Genomic DNA, 20,833 nt, shown 5'->3' on the forward strand with positions numbered 1-20,833 from the left:
CAGTTTTCAACATGGAAAATAATGCAAAATGATGTAGAAAAGACCAAAATGAAAGAGAAAATATTAGAATTAAAATATTTTTTTATGCTCTATCTTCCAAATACTATCCTTATCGATACTTAATATTAGATTACTCTTCTGCGTGTAAAGCCTGTACTTTCAGGGATCATTTGAATAGTGATCTCGTCTCCTAGTGTTGCATTGATGGTTTTGTAAAACAATTATTTGGGCTTAATTACATATTCGTTCTGGCCATGTAAATGTACCCACTAATGCAGAACATGTCCAATCCTGACTGACCTCTGCTTCTCCTGTGTGTGTCTTTCAGGTGACCTCCAGGATGGTGTCCAGCGAGGCGGGGGGACACAGTTACCTGGTGTCCTGCTGGCAGCCCATCCTGATCCTCATGCTGGGCACGGTGTTGTCCGGTTCCACCACCGGCTGCCCCTCGCGTTGCGACTGCAGCGGCCAGGAGCGCTCGGTCGCCTGTAACCGCCGCAGACTGACCGCTCTCCCCGATGGAATCCCCACCGAAATCCGCCTCCTCGACCTCAGCAAGAACCGGCTCAAGACGCTGGGGCCCGAGGAGTTCCTCAACTACCCCGGGCTGGAGGAGCTGCAACTCAACGAGAACATCATCTCCTCTATCGAGCCCGGCGCCTTCAGTAACCTGCTCAACCTGAGGACCTTGGGACTGCGGGACAACCAGCTGAAGCTCATCCAGCTCGGGGTGTTCACGGGCCTTAACAACCTGACGCAGCTAGACATCAGCGAGAATAAGATCGTCATCCTCCTAGACTACATGTTCCAGGAGCTTTACAACCTGCGGGAGCTGGAGGTGGGGAATGACGACCTGGTCTTCGTCTCCCCTCGCTCGTTCCACGGGCTCAGCAGCCTGGAGAGCCTGGCCATCGAAGGCCGCAGTTTGTCCGCCGTGCCCACCGACGCGCTGAGCCACCTGCATAACCTGCTGTCACTGCGTCTGCGCTTTTTCAACGTCACGCTCCTCCGCGATTACTCCTTCAAAAGGCTGTACAGACTCCGCGTGCTGCAGATCTCAGACATGTCGGCTCTGGATACCATGACCTCCAAATGTTTGTTTGGTCTCAACCTCACCTCTCTGTCCGTCACAAACTGTAATCTCTCTGCAATCCCGTACGAAGCCATCAGCCACCTGAGGCATCTGCGGTTTCTCAATCTCTCCTTCAATCCCATTCGCAGTGTGGAGGGGCACCACTTGTATAATCTGCAGAAACTCCAGGCCTTTCATTTGGCTGGTGGGAGGTTAACCACTATTGAGCCCTATTCATTTCGTGGGCTGAACCACCTGCGTGTGCTAAATGTGTCCGGTAACAGCCTGAGCTCTCTGGAGGAGTCCGTGTTTCACTCGGTGGGGAACCTGGAGACTTTGGCCCTATATGACAACCCTCTGGCCTGCGACTGCCGCCTACTCTGGGTTTTCCGGCGGAGGTGGAGGCTGAACTTCAACAAGCATCAGCCCACGTGCACCTCGCCCAGCATTGTCCAAGGAAAGGAGTTCAAGGACTTTCCAGATGTGCTGCCGACAACTTACTTTATCTGTCAGAAATCAAAGATAGTGGATTATAAAATACAAGAGAGCCACGTGGACGAGGGCACAACAGTAAACTTTCTTTGTCCAGCAGAAGGGGACCCAGCGCCCACCATCATGTGGCTGTCTCCAAAGAAGGAATACATCACCACCAAAACAGTGGGATCCAGGCTGTCTGTGTGGGCGGAAGGCACTCTAGAGGTGAGGTACGCACAGATCCAGGACAACGGCACTTACACCTGCATCGCCAGTAACGCAGCCGGTAACGACAGTAAAGCGGCCCACCTCTTTGTGCACAGCTACTCCCCCAACTGGCCCCATCAGCCCAACAAGACCTTTGCCTTCATCTCCAACCAGCCCAGTGAGGAAGGGGCCAACGTCACCCGCACCTCGCTGCCCTTCCCCTTCGACATGAAGACTCTGATCATCGCCACCACCATGGGCTTCATCTCCTTCCTGGGCGTGGTGCTCTTCTGTCTGGTTGTGCTGTTCCTCTGGAGCAGGGGCAAGGACAACCCAAAGCCCAGTATAGAGGTGGAGTATGTGCCCAAAGAGGAGGGCGAGGAGACCAGCCCCAGTGAGCCCCCCGTGCAGTTCAACATGAAGATCATGTGAGGCTCAGAGACTGTTGTCAGGAGAACACTCGAGTACAGCGTGCTCATTATGAGCTACAGCGCTCCAAAAGAAGGGTTTATTTTTACTTCAGGGACTGAATATTTACTATGAAATGTCTCATTTCTATCTTTGATTTGTGTAAATCTGCATTGGTAATGTCCTCAATCTGTAAACATGCATTCCCCAGCCGACAGCACCGGACTGATCTCACAGTTTACACAACAGTCATATTCTGAATATTTCAGAGCAGTCTTGGACTTTTTCAGGATGGATTTTAAAAGCACAAATGAAAACAAGAGCAAACAACATCCTGCCGACTCATGTGAGGAAAGAACGAGATGCTGATGTTTTTTACATGTATGATTTCAGTTTCCTGCTGTTAAATAAATGAAAAACATGTGTGATGTATGATTTGTGGCGTGTCAGTTGTGGAGGCGGGCTTTGACTGACCCTGGATCAGCTCCTCGTGGGGAAAGCCTCTGTTCTTTGTAATGACTGCTATAAATATTTTCTGTATCTATCTCTGTGTACATTATGCTATGACCTAATGGACATGACCTAATGGCTGTTAGCGGCTCTGGGGGGAACATATTCTAACGAGCAGAAAGCAATTATTATAATCATAAGTCACCGGGCCAACAGAGGGCTCCTTCCCTGACAGCCCGCCCTTGTTCTCTCTCTAATATACGTCATAACAAAGTCGATTTGTCAAGAGGATTTATTCGCACAAGTGCTAAAGTTTACAGTCAGCGTCCATATTCCAACGTTATTAATTTGTTGCCTTCTGTAAGTCATGTGGTCGCATTAGACGGAGCAATGCCCACAACTGTATTTCTATTTCAGTGTCAAATGAGCTTTAAGCCTCCATAAGGACTTTTCTGTTGCCTAATTAATTTTACAGTGAAGTCTGCTCTGATATTACGGCGTCCGTCGCGTCTCAAGCTTGTTCCCGAGGGACAGATGGAAGTTGTATAAAAATAAATGACTTTTTCTACGACTCAGTGTGGACTTGGTTTTTCCTCAGTTTTTCATGAGCCCAAGAAGCTGGATGTGTACAATATGTGTACAGTATGTGTACAGTATGTGTACTGTATGTGTACAGTATGTGTACAATATGTGTACAGTATGTGTACTGTATGTGTACAGTATGTGTACAATATGTGTACAGTATGTGTACAGTATGTGTACAATATGTGTACAGTATGTGTACTGTATGTGTACAGTATGTGTACAATATGTGTACAGTATGTGTACAGTATGTGTACAATATGTGTACAGTATGTGTACTGTATGTGTACAGTATGTGTACAATATGTGTACAGTATGTGTACAGTATGTGTACTGTATGTGTACAGTATGTGTACAGTATGTGTACTGTATGTATACAGTATGTGTACAATATGTGTACAGTATGTGTACAGTATGTGTACTGTATGTGTACAGTATGTGTACAATATGTGTACAGTATGTGTACTGTATGTGTACAGTATGTGTACAATATGTGTACAGTATGTGTACTGTATGTGTACAATATGTGTACAGTATGTGTACAGTATGTGTACTGTATGTGTTCAGTATGTGTACAGTATGTGTACTGTATGTGTACAGTATGTGTACAATATGTGTACAGTATGTGTACAGTATGTGTACTGTGTGTGTACAGTATATGTACAGTATTTGTGATGTATGTGTACAGTATATGTACAGTATGTGTGCAGTATATGTACAGTATGTGTACCGTATGTGTACAGCATGTGTGTACAGTATGTGTGCAGTATGTGTACAGTATGTGTGCAGCATATGTACAGTATGTGTACAGTATATGTACAGTATGTGTGCAGTATGTGTGCAGTATGTGTACAGTATGTGTGCAGCATATGTACAGTATGTGTACAGTATGTGTGCAGTATGTGTACAGTATGTGTACAGTATGTATACAGTATGTGTGCAGTATGTGTACTGTATGTGTACAGTATTTGTGATGTGTATACACAGTATTTGTGATGTACAGGGCTTTTTATAGCTTTGAAGGGGAAACTGGCAGAATTATTATGATGAATTAAAAATGCCATAATTACATTTCATTATAAAGCCATATATATTAGCCAAAGCTAATATATATTTAACATAGTAACAAGTGCATATAACGGGTTAGAGAACATAACACATATTTAAGATGATATTTCTTTAAGGTTGGTACTTCTTTATTGGCGCAAATGTGACAAAGGTAATTCCATAATGTTTACATAGAAACCATATTGTAAACAAATGATTTAAATTACACGTTGGTCATTTTTTGGCATAAAAATAATTCCTCAACACCTTTTATTATTGATGAAATATTGTTTAAACTGTCAGAAAATGTGTCCGTTCGGAGTCAATTGTCTCAGCGTTTATGACAATATGTCGCCTATTGATGACATCATAGAGGGACATAAAGCGTAACGTAAAGCGTAACATAAATCGTTGCATAAAGCGTAACAAAGCGTAACGTATAACGTAACAAAGCGTAACGTAAAGGGTAACATAAAACGTAACATAAAAAGTAACGTAAAGCGTACTATAAAATGTAACATAAAACGTAACGTGTAACGTAAAGCGTAAGGTAAAGCGTGACGTAAAGCGTAACGTAAAGCACGTAAAGTGTAACGTAAAGCGTAACACATAGCGCAACGAAGCGTACCGTAAAGCGTATCGTCAAGCGTAATGTAAAATGTAACGTAAAGCATGACATAACGTGTAACGTAAAGCAATACTTAAAGCGTAAGATAAAGCGTAACGTAAAGCGTAGCGTAATGTGTAACGTAAAGCGTAACGTAAAGCGTAACATAAAGCGTAACGTAAAGCGTAACATAAAGCGTAACGTAAAGCGTAACATAAAGGGTAACGTAAAGCGTAGCGTAATGTGTAACGTAAAGCGTAACGTAAAGAGTAACATAAAGCGTAACGTAAAGCGTAACATAAAGCGTAACGTAAAGCGTAACATAAAGCGTAACGTAAAGTGTAACATAAAGCGTAACGTAAAGCGTAGCGTAAAGCGTAACATAAAGCGTAACGTAAAGCGTAACATAAAGCGTAACGTAAAGCGTAACATAAAGCGTAACGTAAAGCGTAGCGTAATGTGTAACGTAAAGCGTAATATAAAGCGTAACGTAAAGCGTAACGTAAAGCGTAACATAAAGCGTAACGTAAAGCGTAACATAAAGCGTAACGTAAAGCGTAGCGTAATGTGTAACGTAAAGCGTAGCATAATGTGTAACGTAAAGCGTAATATAAAGCGTAACGTAAAGCGTAACGTAAAGCGTAACATAAAGCGTAACGTAAAGCGTAACATAAAGCGTAACGTAAAGCGTAACATAAAGCGTTACATAAAGCGTTACGTAAAGCGTAGCGTAATGTGTAACGTAAAGCGTAATATAAAGCGTAACGTAAAGCGTAACGTAAAGCGTAACATAAAGCGTAACGTAAAGCGTAACGTAAAGCGTAACGTAAAGCGTAACGTAAAGCGTAACGTAAAGCGTAACATAAAGCGTAACGTAAAGCGTAACATAAAGCGTAACATAAAGCGTAACGTAAAGCGTAATATAAAGCGTAACGTAAAGCGTAGCGTAATGTGTAACGGAAAGCGTAACGGAAAGCGTAACATAAAGCGTAACGTAAAGCGTAACATAAAGCGTAACGTAAAGCGTAACATAAAACGTAACGTAAAGCGTAACATAAAGCGTAACGTAAAGCGTAGCGTAATGTGTAACGTAAAGCGTAACGTAAAGCGTAACATAACGTGTAATGTAAAGCAATACGTAAAGCGTAAGATAAAGCGTAACGTAAAGCGTAACGTAAAGCGTAACATAAAACGTAACGTAAAGCGTAACATAAAGCGTAACGTAAAGCGTAACATTAAACGTAACGTAAAGCGTAACATAAAGCGTAACGTAAAGCGTAGCGTAATGTGTAACGTAAAGCGTAACGTAAAGCGTAACATAACGTGTAATGTAAAGCAATACGTAAAGCGTAAGATAAAGCGTAACGTAAAGCGTAACTTAAAGCGTAACGTAAAGTGTAACGTAAAGCATGTAAAGCGTAACGTAAAGCGTAACGTAAAGCGTAACGTAAAGCGTAACGTAAAGCGTTACTTACGTAACGTTAGGCTGATCCTCCAGGTGCCTGTGACCGCACCAACGAGCTTTTCTTTTATTATATCCATAAATCTCCTGGTCAGACTGGTCAGAGTTAATAACATCATAAGAACAAATATATCTTCATTAAAGTGAGACAGGCTTAATCTGATTCAGGATTTCTGTCATTTGAGTTTCTACAATGTTTTTAGTGACAGTTTTATGGATTTTACGCAAGAATTTGTTGATTGTTGAAAATATTTAACTCAATTTGAATTCGCAGGATATTTCTCAGCAATAATTTAAACCTGGTTCTTTTCAGATTTATGTCTGTGTTTTTGTCTGTGTTGATCTGTAAAACATCATCAGGGCCAGACAAGTGTAAAATGTGCATTGTAAATAAAGTTTTAAATGATGTCATAAATATGTTTTAGTTAAGGCCCAGCTCATGACCAAAATATAGAATTAACAGAAGCATGTTTTTGTATTTTTTGTTTTTTATTTTCATTTTTTTGTTTGTTTTTATTGCACTGAAAAGTATTGAAAAACGTGCGACCTTTCTGCGAGCGGGCGTGCATCTCCACAAACCTGACTGGTATGTCAGGTCCCACGAGACGTCAGCCATCGAACCCGACGCTCGCTGTCCCATCGACCTCAGAGCGTTTTCTCAGACGCGGCGGCGGTCCGGAGCGCTTTCCTGGCCGTTAGACGCGTGTACTCGGGTAAACGTGTGCAGTATTTACACGAGAGTACACGAGAGTACACAAGAGTATACAAGAGTACACGAGAGTACACAAGAGTACACGAGAGCATACGAGAACACACGAGAGTACACGAGAGCACACAAGAGTACACGAGAGTACACGAGAGCATACGAGAGTACACGAGAGCACACGAGAGTACACGAGAGTACAAGAGAGTACACGAGAGTACACACGAGAGCACACGAGAGTACACGAGAGCACACGAGAGTACACGAGAGCACACGAGAGTACACGAGAGCACACAAGAGTACACGAGAGCACACGAGAGTACACGGGAGTACAAGAGAGTACACGAGAGTACACACGAGAGCACACGAGTACACGAGAGTAAAAGAGAGTACACGAAAGTACAAGAGAGTACACGAAAGCACACGAGAGCACAAGAGCACAAGAAAGCACAAGAGAGTACACAAGAGTACACGAGAGTACACGAAAGCACAAGAGAGTACACAAGAGTACACGAGAGTACACAGGAGTACACGAGAGTACACGAAAGCACAAGAGAGTACACAAGAGTACACGAGAGTACACAGGAGTACACGAGAGTACACGAGAGTACACGAAAGCACAAGAGAGTACACAAGAGTACACAAGAGTACACGAAAGCACAAGAGAGTACACAAGAGTACACGAGAGTACACAGGAGTACACGAAAGTACACGAGAGTACACGAAAGCACAAGAGAGTACACAAGAGTACACAGGAGTACACGAGAGTACAAGAGAGTACACGAGTACACTGTGTAACCGGCAATCTGCAATGAACCTGCTCAAAGTACATGTCAAACCCGATATAGAGTGTCCAGTACCTCTGGAGTTACTAGGAGCTCGTTTACATGGAAACACTATAATATTCCACAGTATGGCATTAAAACCCATCTATCTCCATAGTGATTGTTCTGAAGTGTGTTTTTTGACTTTCTACAGCTTTAATATCTCTGCCCGCCCACGGAAAGACCCGACGCTCTGGGCTATCTCGGCGCATGTGCTCGTTATAAAAAGCAGCAGTTTTCATTCGGCTGAAATACTAGGACTAAATGTAATCATGAAGCCGGAGACAGCCGGCCTTTTCACTGAAGAAATGTTTGAATTGAGTTTCATCACTTTAACCAGGTTACACAGACTCCTCGTATCGACACAGCGCTGCAATCCCACTGAAGAAGAAGAAACCGCCACCGCCGCCAAAGAACACGGCACAAAAGGGGCGCGAGGTAAAAACGACTTCAATTCCAGACGTGGTACATCTTACATTTACTTCCACCTCAGGAATATTTAGTTTGAAGTAACAGTACAGCAAAGAGATGAGAGCTGTACATATACTTATATATACTCCGGAGTGACTTATTTGTGATGTTATTTGTTATTTTCACACTTGCGACCGCATTTCATCCTCCAGTGCGACATATATGTTTTTTTCTTCTCTATTATGCATTTTTGGCTGGTGCGACTTATACTCCGGAAAATACGGTAGTAGCGTTTTTGTTCTCTTAAGACTTATTCACACCAACTGCATTTTTTTTAAAGATATATTGAGAGTAAAAATGTGCTTACCTATATTCCTCAGTACCTATATTCCCCAGGACCTATATTCCTCATTACCTATATTCCCCAGTACCTATATTCCTCAGTACCTATATTCCCCAGGACCTATATTCCTCATTACCTATATTCCCCAGTACCTATATTCCCCAGTACCTATATTCCCCAGTACCTATATTCCTCAGTACCTATATTCCCCATGTTCTATGGACGGGGGAGCTACGTCACCTAGATCCTAATCATATTGCGCTGAATCATATTGTCTTTGTGGACGGGCCACAGTCGCCTGTAGTCAGGGGGAACATCGGTACCTTTCATGATTGGAGGTACCACTGTTCCCCGGGGAACCCTGGTACTGAGGAATAGTGGCCCCGGGAAATAGCGGTACCGAGGAACATTGGGTTTATCTCGCAGCGAACACACAGTTCCAAACGTTACATCAGGAGATTTTCAACAAAATACATTCTATGTGATCTAAAAACATGATCTGCTTCGATGAATCGACACGATGCAATAACAACATGACACGTGTTATGTAAAAATGATGTTGTAATAAACTAATGAATCAACTCATCACAATGTTGGTCGACTCCATTGAGTGATGAACAAAAGCACTTCAGCACTAATGGTTCTGTGAGTTCTCCCCTGTCACAGCCAGAGAATCCTGGTATTAATAGAACGCTCTGTCCTTGACCAGAAATGCTAATGTTGTCTGCAAATGAGGCCAAACGTAATTCGATGTTGCGGAGCAGACGGAGCCTTATGTTTGACTGCAGGCGAGTCACACTCGGAGCATGAGCTGTGGATTTACAGCCAGAGTAACACCCCAAAAATCAATCAAACTAAACCTTATGTCCATTTGTTAAATCCCTGCGAACATTGTTTAATCTGCTTCTGCGTTTCATTGTCGCTCATCCAGGAAACTCCTGCGACTTTGGGCGTTACAAACACAAACTGAAATGAATAGAAGAACAAACTTTGCTGTGGAAAAATGGATCCTTATGTTTGACGTTCAGAAACTTGTTCAGAAGCCGTATCCGTTGGTAACCAAACCAAACTAAATCTCAGCCTTAACCTGGATGTGATACGACTCCCAAATCCACCAATGCAAAGGAAAGAACATAAAACCTCAGACGAAACGAGGAGAGAAACCTGACACTTCTTTCTCTGTATTTCCACAGACAGCGTGAGGAGTATGAGGAAATGCAGAAGTATGTTTGTTGTAGTGTTTACAGATGTTTCAAATACGACAGTTGGGTTCTTTATTAGAAATATTCAGTCTAGATCATTAAAAACTTACAGAGACGAGAATGAAAGAGTCTGAGGAACAGCACAGACTTCGACACTAAAAACGGTTTTGCAGAGGTAAAAGCAGAAGGCAAAGTGTCGAGGGATCTGGGGGTTTACATTTGTATTGTGTTTAAAAGTCCACCCGTGGCCCCTAGATCAGGCTTAAGTATTTCAAATGTTATTAAAATCTCAGCGACCCAATGTTAGACCCTCACCAACAGTTTGAGAACCACTGGATAAACAATGCATCTGAAGTTATAAAAGTTATAACTCAAAAGTATTCGGATACTTATTCCATCTGTACTAGTGACTTTACTTTTCCCCGTTGTTAGTTTATATGTATGAATGTTTTGACCCGATCTATAGATTCATTAGATTGGAGACGTCTTCCATCTTTAAACGAAAGTGAGGAGAAGCACCGGGCGGCTCGTGCTTTCGGGGGCGGCTCCTGCTTTCGGGGGCCGACCGTGCTTTTGGGGGCCCGCCGTGCTTTCGGGGGTCCGTCGTGCTTTTGGGGGCCCGCCATGCTTTCGGGGGTCCGCAGTGCTTTTGGGGGCCCGCCGTGCTTTTGGGGGCCCGCCGCGCTGCTCTTGACCCACTTGGACGCTGGCATCAGCTGCAGAAGGAGGAACAAGATGTGGAGCTGCTAAACAGGTCAAGAGGAATCAAATCTTCTGGGATGAGCGAAGTTAAACACGTCTGCAGAATCGGCGTGATATTGAATACTAATGAAAAACCGTGAAATGCCAAGATTGCTTTTGGAATGTGTGAACATGAGCGGGAGCACATGGCACGGCTGGTGAAAGGGCTTTGGGGGTTATTTAAATGTGAAGCACAACTGCTCCCCACTAAGTCATTAAGCTATGAAGTATTTAATAGATCTTGGTAGATCTTGATAATTTGACATATTGTGAGGATTTAACAATGTTAGTTTCCCTCAGAGCGATGATTCATGCGTGAATAATCCTTTATTGTCCTGCATTTGATGCTTGAGTGCTCCGGAAATGTGATTTTGCAACTTAATCAAAGCAGACAATTAAATGAGTCCCTGACCAGTGCTTTCTGTGCTGACCTTTTCCTCAAAAAACAAAACCACAGCAAACGAGCTTCTGCCGATCCACACTAAAATAATCAATATTTAAAAACGACACAGCGAATGGAGAGTCACAGACGGCACGTTGATGAGACGTGTTTGTGTCTCAGCGCTAATGCGCTACTGTATATATATATAAATTATAAATATAATTCATATTAATTATAATTTCAATTAAAACAGTTTAAGTGAGTATAAAACCATCTGCTTGTGATGTGTTTGTGTTCATTTCTCTGGATTTTTTGTCTTTTGTTCTATTTATGTTAATTTCCTATTTACATTTTAAGTTGGATTAACGTGTGTTCTATTATTCATTACAATTTTCATTGGGTTAGGGTTGATCATATTTAGGCTTTGGCTCATCTATTATAAAACCATAAAATAAAAATTACAAATTGTTTATTTTAGACAATATATTCTTTCACATTCAGGATGAAATCAAGGTTAGGAGTAGTAACAATTAATTTAGTAAAATTCTAGCTTGTGGACAGGAAGTGTAAGCATTTGACACACTGTAGAAGAAGAAGAAGAAGACGTCAGTGGACAGTGGTTTCTGTATTTTAAACTTCAAAACGCTGTGTGTTTTATTACAATCAGACTCATATTCACAGAGAAATGAGTCTAATGAGGAAAAAGCTTCAGCTGTAGTCATCTGCTTTTTCTACTATGGAACACGCCTGGACGAATGAGGGATTACACCGACATATTTCTAATGAGGAAGTGACTCTAGACGCAGTGAAACACAAAGTCACACGTGGAGCACATGTGATATACGGGTACAGTATATACAGTTTAGAACCTGCAGCAGTGAAATGAGACTTTCTTGGCATCACAACCATAAACCATATTTCTGGGTAAATATCTCAAGACAGAATAGAACCAGAAGAATTGAACCAGCATCCTCCCTGAAGAAGCTTTCAAGAGAGTGTTGGATTTGACACAGACGGCACAGGAAACGCAGCACAGAAAGAGCAAGCAACGCCAAATCAAGACATTTAACATCCTCTTGAATAAAAGGACCAGCGCGACAGACGGACAGGGACCGACCTACGTGAGACCAGCAAAAACATATTAGAATAAGTTTACACCGTTAAACCGCGCCATGTTCATCTTTCTGCTCCAGACGCCCGCTGCTCTTTACGTACGTTGTGCTCCAATTCTTTTTCAAAAGCAGTCATTTTGCCACGGATGGAAAAATAGATCATAAATCTGCTTCTCGCTGCTGTGAACTTGAGCCGTCCACAGTCGTACGTCAGAGTGGCGTTTGTGATGACGTTAAAGTGACGGGAATCCACACTCGAGATCTCAACTGGAACTTCTTAACGAAGTCATTTTTGGATCAGATGTGATAAAAAAAAAAAAAGAGGGTGGACAACATATAACATTTGAGATAGTATCGTGCTATATGCTAAAGTAGAATATTGAGTATAATGTTTGTAGGAAAAGAAGTACTGCAAAAAGAGCTGAATAAAAATGAAAAAGTGACGATGTAAACTATCAAAAGAGGGTAAAAGATGATATAACTGAGCCTGTTTTTCATTTCACATTTGCTTGATAAGTAAACCTCAACAAACATGTTTTAACTCGATAAATAGAAATAAAATATCCATATATTAATTTTTGTCAATACCGTCCAACCCTATTTGAACTGTCTGAACTTTATATTGACAATTCCACGGTTGACATTATGAATATACCAGATAAAACCATGATAGGACATGATTATACACATCCTATTACATAAGGATAATGACATACATGGGATTCTGTGCTTCGTGGTCGATCGTGTTGAAGACGCTCTGGAAGAACACGGAGACAAAGAGCCAGACGTAATCATCATGAGCTCGGAGTCACCGGACGTCCCACTAGATGGCGCCACCTTTGGCATCGATTGCATCTGTTTGTACCGCCAAGAAACTGCGAGTAGCTTATGTTTGGAGAAGTATGTCATCTTCTGAAGAGGATCACTGTTGGAAAAGTAGAAATCTGCAGAACAAAAGGACGTCCCCGGAAAGCGAGCGATGACTCCCTCTATTCGAGAATATGGTGAAGTTACGGGATACTTATCTTTTCTTGAGCCTCATCGAAATGTTTCCTGTCTCCACGATTTCAAATGGACGTGATTAACCAGAAAAACAAACATGGAGGCTTAAAAAACGCACACTGAGGAATGAGAAATGGAACAGATTTTTGGAGAATCAACATGAGAAGCACCAATTCTCGTGTGTCTGAGGTAAGATAAGTTCAATGTTTTGTTCTGAATGTTTCATGGAGACGCAGAGGAGAAGTCCTCCATTTTGACTTCTTTATGGACCGATTCCAGACCCTTCTGCAATCAAACAGAATGTGGGAGAGACGTCTCATTCCCCCAACGTACTTCCATCTACAATTATACTGTTTATCATTACATTTGAGGAGGAGAGGAGGAGACAGAGGAGGAGAGGGGAGACAGAGGAGGAGAGGAGGAGACAGAGGAGACAGGAGAAGAGGGGAGACAGAGGAGGAGAGAGAGGAGACAGAGGAGGAGAGAGAGGAGACAGAGGAGGAGACAGAGGAGGAGAGGGGAGACAGAGGAGGAGACAGAGGAGACAGAGGAGACAGAGGAGGAGAGGGGAGACAGAGGAAGAGACAGAGGAGGAGAGGGGAGACAGAGGAGGAGGAGAGGAGGAGACAGAGGAGGAGAGGGGAGACAGAGGAGGAGAGGAGGAGACAGAGGAGGAGAGGAGGAGACAGAGGAGGAGCGGGGAGACAGAGGAGGAGAGGGGAGACAGAGGAGGAGAGGGGAGACAGAGGAGGAGACAGAGGAGGAGAGGAGGAGACAGAGGAGGAGAGAGAGGAGCCAGAGGAGGAGAGGGGAGACAGAGGAGGAGAGGAGGAGACAGAGGAGACAGAGGAGGAGAGGGGAGACAGAGGAAGAGACAGAGGAGGAGAGGGGAGACAGAGGAGGAGGAGAGGAGGAGACAGAGGAGGAGAGGGGAGACAGAGGAGGAGAGGAGGAGACAGAGGAGGAGAGGAGGAGACAGAGGAGGACACAGAGGAGGAGAGGGGAGACAGAGGAGGAGACAGAGGAGGAGAGGAGGAGACAGAGGAGGAGAGGGGAGACAGAGGAGGAGACAGAGGAGGAGAGGGGAGACAGAGGAGGAGAGGGGAGACAGAGGAGGAGACAGAGGGAGAGGAGGAGACCGAGAAGGAGAGGGGAGACAGAGGAGGAGAGGAGGAGACAGAGGAGTAGAGGGGAGAGGAGGAGGAGAGGGGAGACAGAGGGAGAGGAGGAGACAGAGAAGGAGAAGAGGGGAGACAGAGGAGGAGAGGGGAGACAGAGGGAGCTGAGCTACTTCTATTTCAGATTAATTGAGGCGTTTGTCGATCCATCCATCCATTTTCTACCTAGGATTTTCGGGGTCGCGGGTGACTGGAGCCCATCCCAGTGACTTTGGGCCTTAGGCGGGGTGCATCCTGGACAGGGGCCAACTTGTGGCAGGGTCAACACAGAGACATAGACATTACAGACAAACATTCACTCTCACATTCATTCACTAGAGCCAATTTAGAGTCACCAATTTTACCTCATGCATGTGTTTGGACGGTGGGAGGAGCCGGAGAACCCGGAGAGAACCCACAGTAACACAGGGAGAACATGTAGACTCCACCCAGAGAGATCATGTGATGTTGGACTGGTCCGGGAATCGAACCCCCTTCTTGGGAGGCAAGAGTGCTAACTGCCTTTGCCACCGTGCACCCCGTTTGTACAGTAGTGTTTTCCCAGTGTAATGAGGTCTACATGCTTCTCCTCCACCTCTACATGGTTCTCCTCCACCTCTACATGCTTCCCCTCCACCTCCACATGCTTCCCCTCCACCTCCACATGGTTCTCCTCCACCTCTACATGCTTCTCCTCCACCTCTACATGCTTCTCCTCCACCTCTACATGGTTCTCCACCACTCTACATGGTTCTCCTCCACCTCTACATGCTTCTCCTCCACCTCTACATGGTTCTCCTCCACCTCTACATGCTTTTCCTCCACATCTACATGCTTCTCCTCCACCTCTACATGCTTCTCCACCACCTCTTCATGCTTCTCCACCACCTCTACATGCTTCTCCACCACCTCTACATGGTTCTCCTCCACCTCTACATGCTTCTCCTCCACATCTACATGCTTCTCCTCCACCTCTACATGGTTCTCCTCCACCTCTACATGGTTCTCCTCCACCTTTACATGCTTCTCCTCCACCTCTACAAGCTTCTCCTCCACCTCTACATGCTTCTCCTCCACCTCTACATGCTTCTCCTCCACCTCTACATGCTTCTCCTCCACCTCTACATGGTTCTCCTCCACCTTTACATGCTTCTCCTCCACCTCTACAAGCTTCTCCTCCACCTCTACAAGCTTCTCCTCCACATCTACATGCTTCTCCACCACCTCTACATGGTTCTCCTCCACCTCTACATGGTTCTCCACCACTCTACATGGTTGTCCTCCACCTCTACATGCTTCTCCTCCACCTCTACATGGTTCTCCACCACTCTACACGGTTCTCCACCAATCTACATGGTTCTCCTCCACCTCTACATGCTTCTCCTCCACCTCTACATGGTTCTCCACCACCTCTACATGGTTCTCCTCCACCTCTACATGCTTCCCCTCCACATCTATATGCTTCTCCTCCACCTCTACATGCTTATCCTCCACCTCTATATGGTTCTCCTCCACCTCTACATGCTTCCCCTCCACATCTATATGCTTCTCCTCCACCTCTACATGCTTATCCTCCACCTCTACATGGTTCTCCACCACTCTACATGGTTCTCCTCCACCTCTACATGCTTCTCCTCCACCTCTACATGGTTCTCCTCCACCTCTACATGCTTTTCCTCCACATCTACATGCTTCTCCTCCACCTCTACATGCTTCTCCACCACCTCTTCATGCTTCTCCACCACCTCTACATGCTTCTCCACCACCTCTACATGGTTCTCCTCCACCTCTACATGCTTCTCCTCCACCTCTACATGCTTCTCCTCCACCTCTACATGCTTCTCCACCACCTCTTCATGCTTCTCCACCACCTCTACATGCTTCTCCACCACCTCTTCATGCTTCTCCTCCACCTCTACATGCTTCTCCTCCACCTCATCCACCTCTACATGCTTCTCCACCACATCTACATGCTTCTCCTCCACCTCCACATGCTTCTCCTCCACCTCTACATGCTTCTCCTCCACCTCTACATGCTTCTCCTCCACCTCCTCCACCTCTACATGCTTCTCACAGTGTGAAGACCATTACTGAGGCAGAAGAAACAGAGGACGAGCACATTCCCCCCTCATCATTCCTCACTCCATCACATTGGACAGTCTTGAATAGATATTTACAGTGATGGTTAGTTCAGAAGCGCAGAACACGACACCAAGAGCAAAAAACACAATCAAATCAAAACATCCATGAAATAATGATAGAACTGTTGCCACAAATGTCTCTCGTCTCGTCCAGAGCCTTTCAAAAAGGTCATTTTTATCAAATCAATTCCAAATGTTTTTTTTTTCACTTTTGAATGTCAGTTATAATCTGGGTCCAGTCTCGATCGTTGCTGCAGTTTGAGTCATGCAGTTGTCTCTTTCTTTCTTCCCTGCTGTGTTTCAAAGGTATCCATCTATTGTGTCCACGGCAGGAGTTTTGGCTTCATGTCCCGGCTCTAAGGCCACGACACACGACCTTCTTCACAAACTCAAAATAACTGAAGGAACCATTCACCTTCTGTCCTCACACCTCATGCACCATCAGACGTCACCAATCCAGAATACTTTATTATCTTGCTGTTTTTGACCCATTAACTTTATTTTGTCATTCAGAAAGTTTGATTTCATAAAGCTGGTCACAAACTAATGACATTTTAGACAATGGGAAAGAAAATTAAGGATTTCACAGTTTGCTCATTGTGAATAATCATTAAATTGTCTTGTTTTTTTTCTCAAAAGAATCGAAACACTATTTGATGTTGTGATATCCCTTCCCGAGAGTGGACAGTGGTAATAACATGCGCAGTGCAAGGTTCTGCGAGGTAAATAATACTCTTACATCCAGTTGAAGTGCGTGTTTCCCATAGAGGGCGCTACACTTAGAGGATTAAACATTTGTCTGCGATTTTAAAGACGTGACGCGACGTTTTCTGACCACAGACATGTCGACCAAAAGTATGATGCGATGGAACGAGTGTGAGCTGCTTTTAAACCTGCTTCTGAAGGACACATGAGAGTGCTTTATCCACTGGAGCTAAGGAGCCTGTTGCAGTCTCGTGTGTGGTCGTTGCCCTCAACATTTGCTGACTGTCTACACCCGCTCTCCTCCCCCTTTCACACTACAACCGCCCTGTCAAACAAAGCCTCCGGTGCAGAAAAATCTCGCACAAACACCGTGCTGGTTTCGTTCGTAATATGTCTAAAGTTCACGAGTCATCACTAGGCAACGAAGCCAAGCAGCGGCTGGCAGCTCTGATTGACCCAACAGACACGAGGAGCGACATGTAATCGCCGCTCGGGTCACGCCTCCCTGAACTCGAGGAGATGCCAATTGGGCATAAAAAATCCTCACTAGGCTTAAGTTTCCGGCATCAGTCTAATAGAGGAACAATTATCGTTGCCGGGTCAAGATCTTGATTTCCCTCGGTGTCGGCTAAAAGAAGTCTGCTTCAACTCGAGCACGATGGTTTCAGAGCGGCGAGCCCCTTTCGCTTCCCGGCAAAGACAAAGTGGTGTTTTCAGCCCTTTCGGCGCCACCTCATCCGTGCGAAAAGACCACTCCTCCAGCTCGGTGCTCCTGCCCAAAGCTGGACCCATGAAACCGCGGGTGCTGCTTTAACGGTCGCCATCGCCTCCTCGCGCCGGACCATGCAGCTGTTACACTCTCGTCCATGTCGCAGCGAGGCGCCACTCCTGACAGCGGTTTCATTAGTTTTTAATCAAAAAGTGGCCACTCCATAATTGAACGTGTGTAACAACAGCATTAGTTATGAGTATCCCGCTGATGGGCAATAATGGCTCTCCTCTGAGGACGATGCCGCAGTCAGCAGATCTGCCAGCGCATTTATATTAAGATCTGTGTGCCCGGGAGGCGCGGCTTTATGTGCGCAGCTAAACCCCAAGATGAGGCCGCGCCACTGTTACGACGCTATAAATATTTGGGGAAGTTTCAAAAGTGCAATCTGAAAACTGGCGTGAGTACAGGTAGGTTGTGTGTTCGAGGATGCGAGGCGCGGCTTTGTCACATCCGATGGAACGTTCTGTAACAAACATATGGCGGTTTTGAGGTGCAAATACTTAATCACGCCGTTAAATACATCACAAGGCAAACTAGTCAAGCTAAGTAAGTTTTATCGTAAAACATTGTAGGTCGTGATCCCTACAAAATGGCACTCGCAATCACCGTAACCCCAATTTTGCTGAATGTCGTGTGAAGCCCGCCATAGGGGACGGTTGCTCCGGAGACGCCATGACGCCTCTTCCCTCTAAACTGTTTGAAGGTTGGAGATGAGGTTGCACACGCTTCACATCTCTGAAAAGCTTCCCCCGGTTTGCTAATGACATCACGCCCACGGACAGCAAACGTTTACTTTCGACAGCGATAAAACTCACGGATGAGACGAGAGCGGCTGATTCTGCCAAACGTTTCTGCTCCGCGCTGACCACCAGAGCGTGCGCTGACCTCCAGGCCTTCAGCGGGCTTTGCAGGGAAACGCTTGAGAAGTTTGTATTGAACTTACTGAAAGCTTTTTATCAGCTGCAACAATCGGGCATGAATACAAATGGGGACATAAGTGACATATTATGCAGTTTTTTGTTTAGCTTGTTCATTAGCTTCGCCCACTGTTGGGGATCAAACATGTCACATTGCCGTTTTTCTGCAATAAAAACAAAGAAATGAAAATCCATCAAGGTTCTGTGCTTAGGCCGAGTTCCCTCTGAAGCGTTATTATCATCATTATATTCCAGAGAGATCTAAAGCTTGACTTCATCCTCCTCTGCGCCTCATCTCGTCTCGCTCTTCATCCTCCTCTGCGCCTCGTCTCGTCTCGCTTCAGCTTTCGATCTCCTCGGCTGGAAACGATGGGGATTGAAACATGTTGAAAAGACAAAACTTTTAACAGACTTGGGACTTGGTGCAACCTCTACTTTGTTCATGTGTCTCAGTTTAGTTTATGTTAATGTTCTGTGCTATTGAGATAAGATGGTGCCGAGTCCTCTTAAGTCGCTTATTTGTGGTGATCGTTACAACATATGAGGTCTTATCAGCCCAGACAATACGCTGTTGTGTTTCTGCTCTATGGGTTCACGACCGTGGCTCACTTTTTCGCTTTAAAGCATCAATGGAGTTGCTTTTTGACACATGGCATCATCAGGGGCAATAATCTTTTTTACCAAGTGTTGTCTGCATTTAGCTGAAGAGAGTTTTTACTCAGCCATTATTTTATTTGCACTAAACAACTGACCAAGGAGTTCAGCTTCTGGATCTCAGAAGGCTTGAACGAGCTGCCTATCGTCATGAACAGGTGGTAGGACACAGCACTAAACTATTTAATGATCTTTCCCAGGAGGATTACTTAAAGGCGGTATGGACGATTTTCGGCGATTTGAGAAGTGCGCATGCGCCCTCCCCCGTGCGGACTGATACAACACACACGTGCGTTTGTTTATTAGCGCAACGGAGCGCATCGCATCACTCGTCTCCCGTAGAGTTCTGTCCACTTCTGCGTCAGCTCGAACTGTCTTTCTCCGTCTTGATTTTGCCCTGTACACTGAGGGAACTATATTATGATAGATCCATGCGCTTAGGCATGCGGAAACATGGGGACGAGCCTGACGCGGCTGCAGGTGAGCAGTAGGTGCGTTTTATGATTGATACGTGGCAGGACAAATGATTTATCCATGCCACGAGGAATTATGATAAAAAAATTGCTGAAAAAAATTGTCCATACCACCTTTAAAGCAAAAATAAGACAGGACCAAGAAGGGATCCCTGAGGAACTCCACACAACAGATCAGCCGAATCTGACATTATTTGGTTTGCTGCAACACTAAAACTCCGATTGGATAAATATGAGGAAACAAACAATTGTTGGCGGAAAGGCTTGTTTGTAGCGGTCCAATTCCAGGGATAAACCAGTATTTGGGTGATCGAGGCCAGTCTGCTAAACCAAGTCTTAGGAACTTGGGGGTTATTGTTGACAAAGACATGTCTTTAGAGCAACACTCCAAGCTGCTGACGAGGAACTGTTTCTTTCAGTTGAGGGAAATGTCAAAACTCAGGAAAATGGTGTCTCAAAATGATCTGGACTCATAATTTATGCTTTTGTCCCTTCATGTTTTGACTATTTCAACAGTTTGTTTTCCTGTTAAATTTGGGCTCGTACGTTAAAATGTAACTTGACATGTTCAGATGGAAATAGCTTTTGATTTCAGTGAATATGACCTGCTGATGCTTCTAATTTAACAAATGACCATTTTCAGTTCTTTACAACAAAGACGAGGTTTGAATCTCTGCTGTGCATAATCATTTGGAACGGTGCATTTTAAGTTATTATATGGGAAAAACATACTGTGATCATTGGGGGGTTTGGCTGGCACAGAATGAGTCTCAGTCATGTGAATAAAACAACTCCAGTTCTGCTATTGTTAAAGAAGAAAGATAATTCTTCATAATGTCTCCTGAGATCCTCTGACGCACTAACCCACTCTTTTGAAATCCAGTTATTTTGCATGAAGAATAAATAATTTCAGTCATATTTGTTTTGACTCCATTACTATATTTGATCTTCCCCGGTGCTCATATTCAGTCATGCTAGTGACCTT

At 44.4% G+C, this 20,833-nt stretch overlaps 1 protein-coding gene across 1 annotated transcript in view; it reads left to right on the top strand.

The window, feature by feature from the left end:
- The window catches only part of lingo1b (leucine rich repeat and Ig domain containing 1b), a 130,221-nt gene extending 127,755 nt beyond the window's left edge, over positions 1–2,466 (top strand). The window contains exon 2 of the mRNA XM_072465162.1: positions 329–2,466. Within this exon, the coding sequence (XP_072321263.1) occupies positions 329–2,185 (1,857 nt within the window). The 3' untranslated portion in view covers positions 2,186–2,466. The remainder of the gene's footprint in view (positions 1–328) is intronic.
- Positions 2,467–20,833: the final 18,367 nt, after the last annotated feature.

The sequence above is a fragment of the Eucyclogobius newberryi genome, unplaced genomic scaffold (genome assembly GCF_026437365.1).
Source record: "Eucyclogobius newberryi isolate DKJ021-1_F unplaced genomic scaffold, fEucNew1.0.hap1 SCAF_5, whole genome shotgun sequence".
Classification (NCBI taxonomy): domain Eukaryota; kingdom Metazoa; phylum Chordata; class Actinopteri; order Gobiiformes; family Gobiidae; genus Eucyclogobius; species Eucyclogobius newberryi.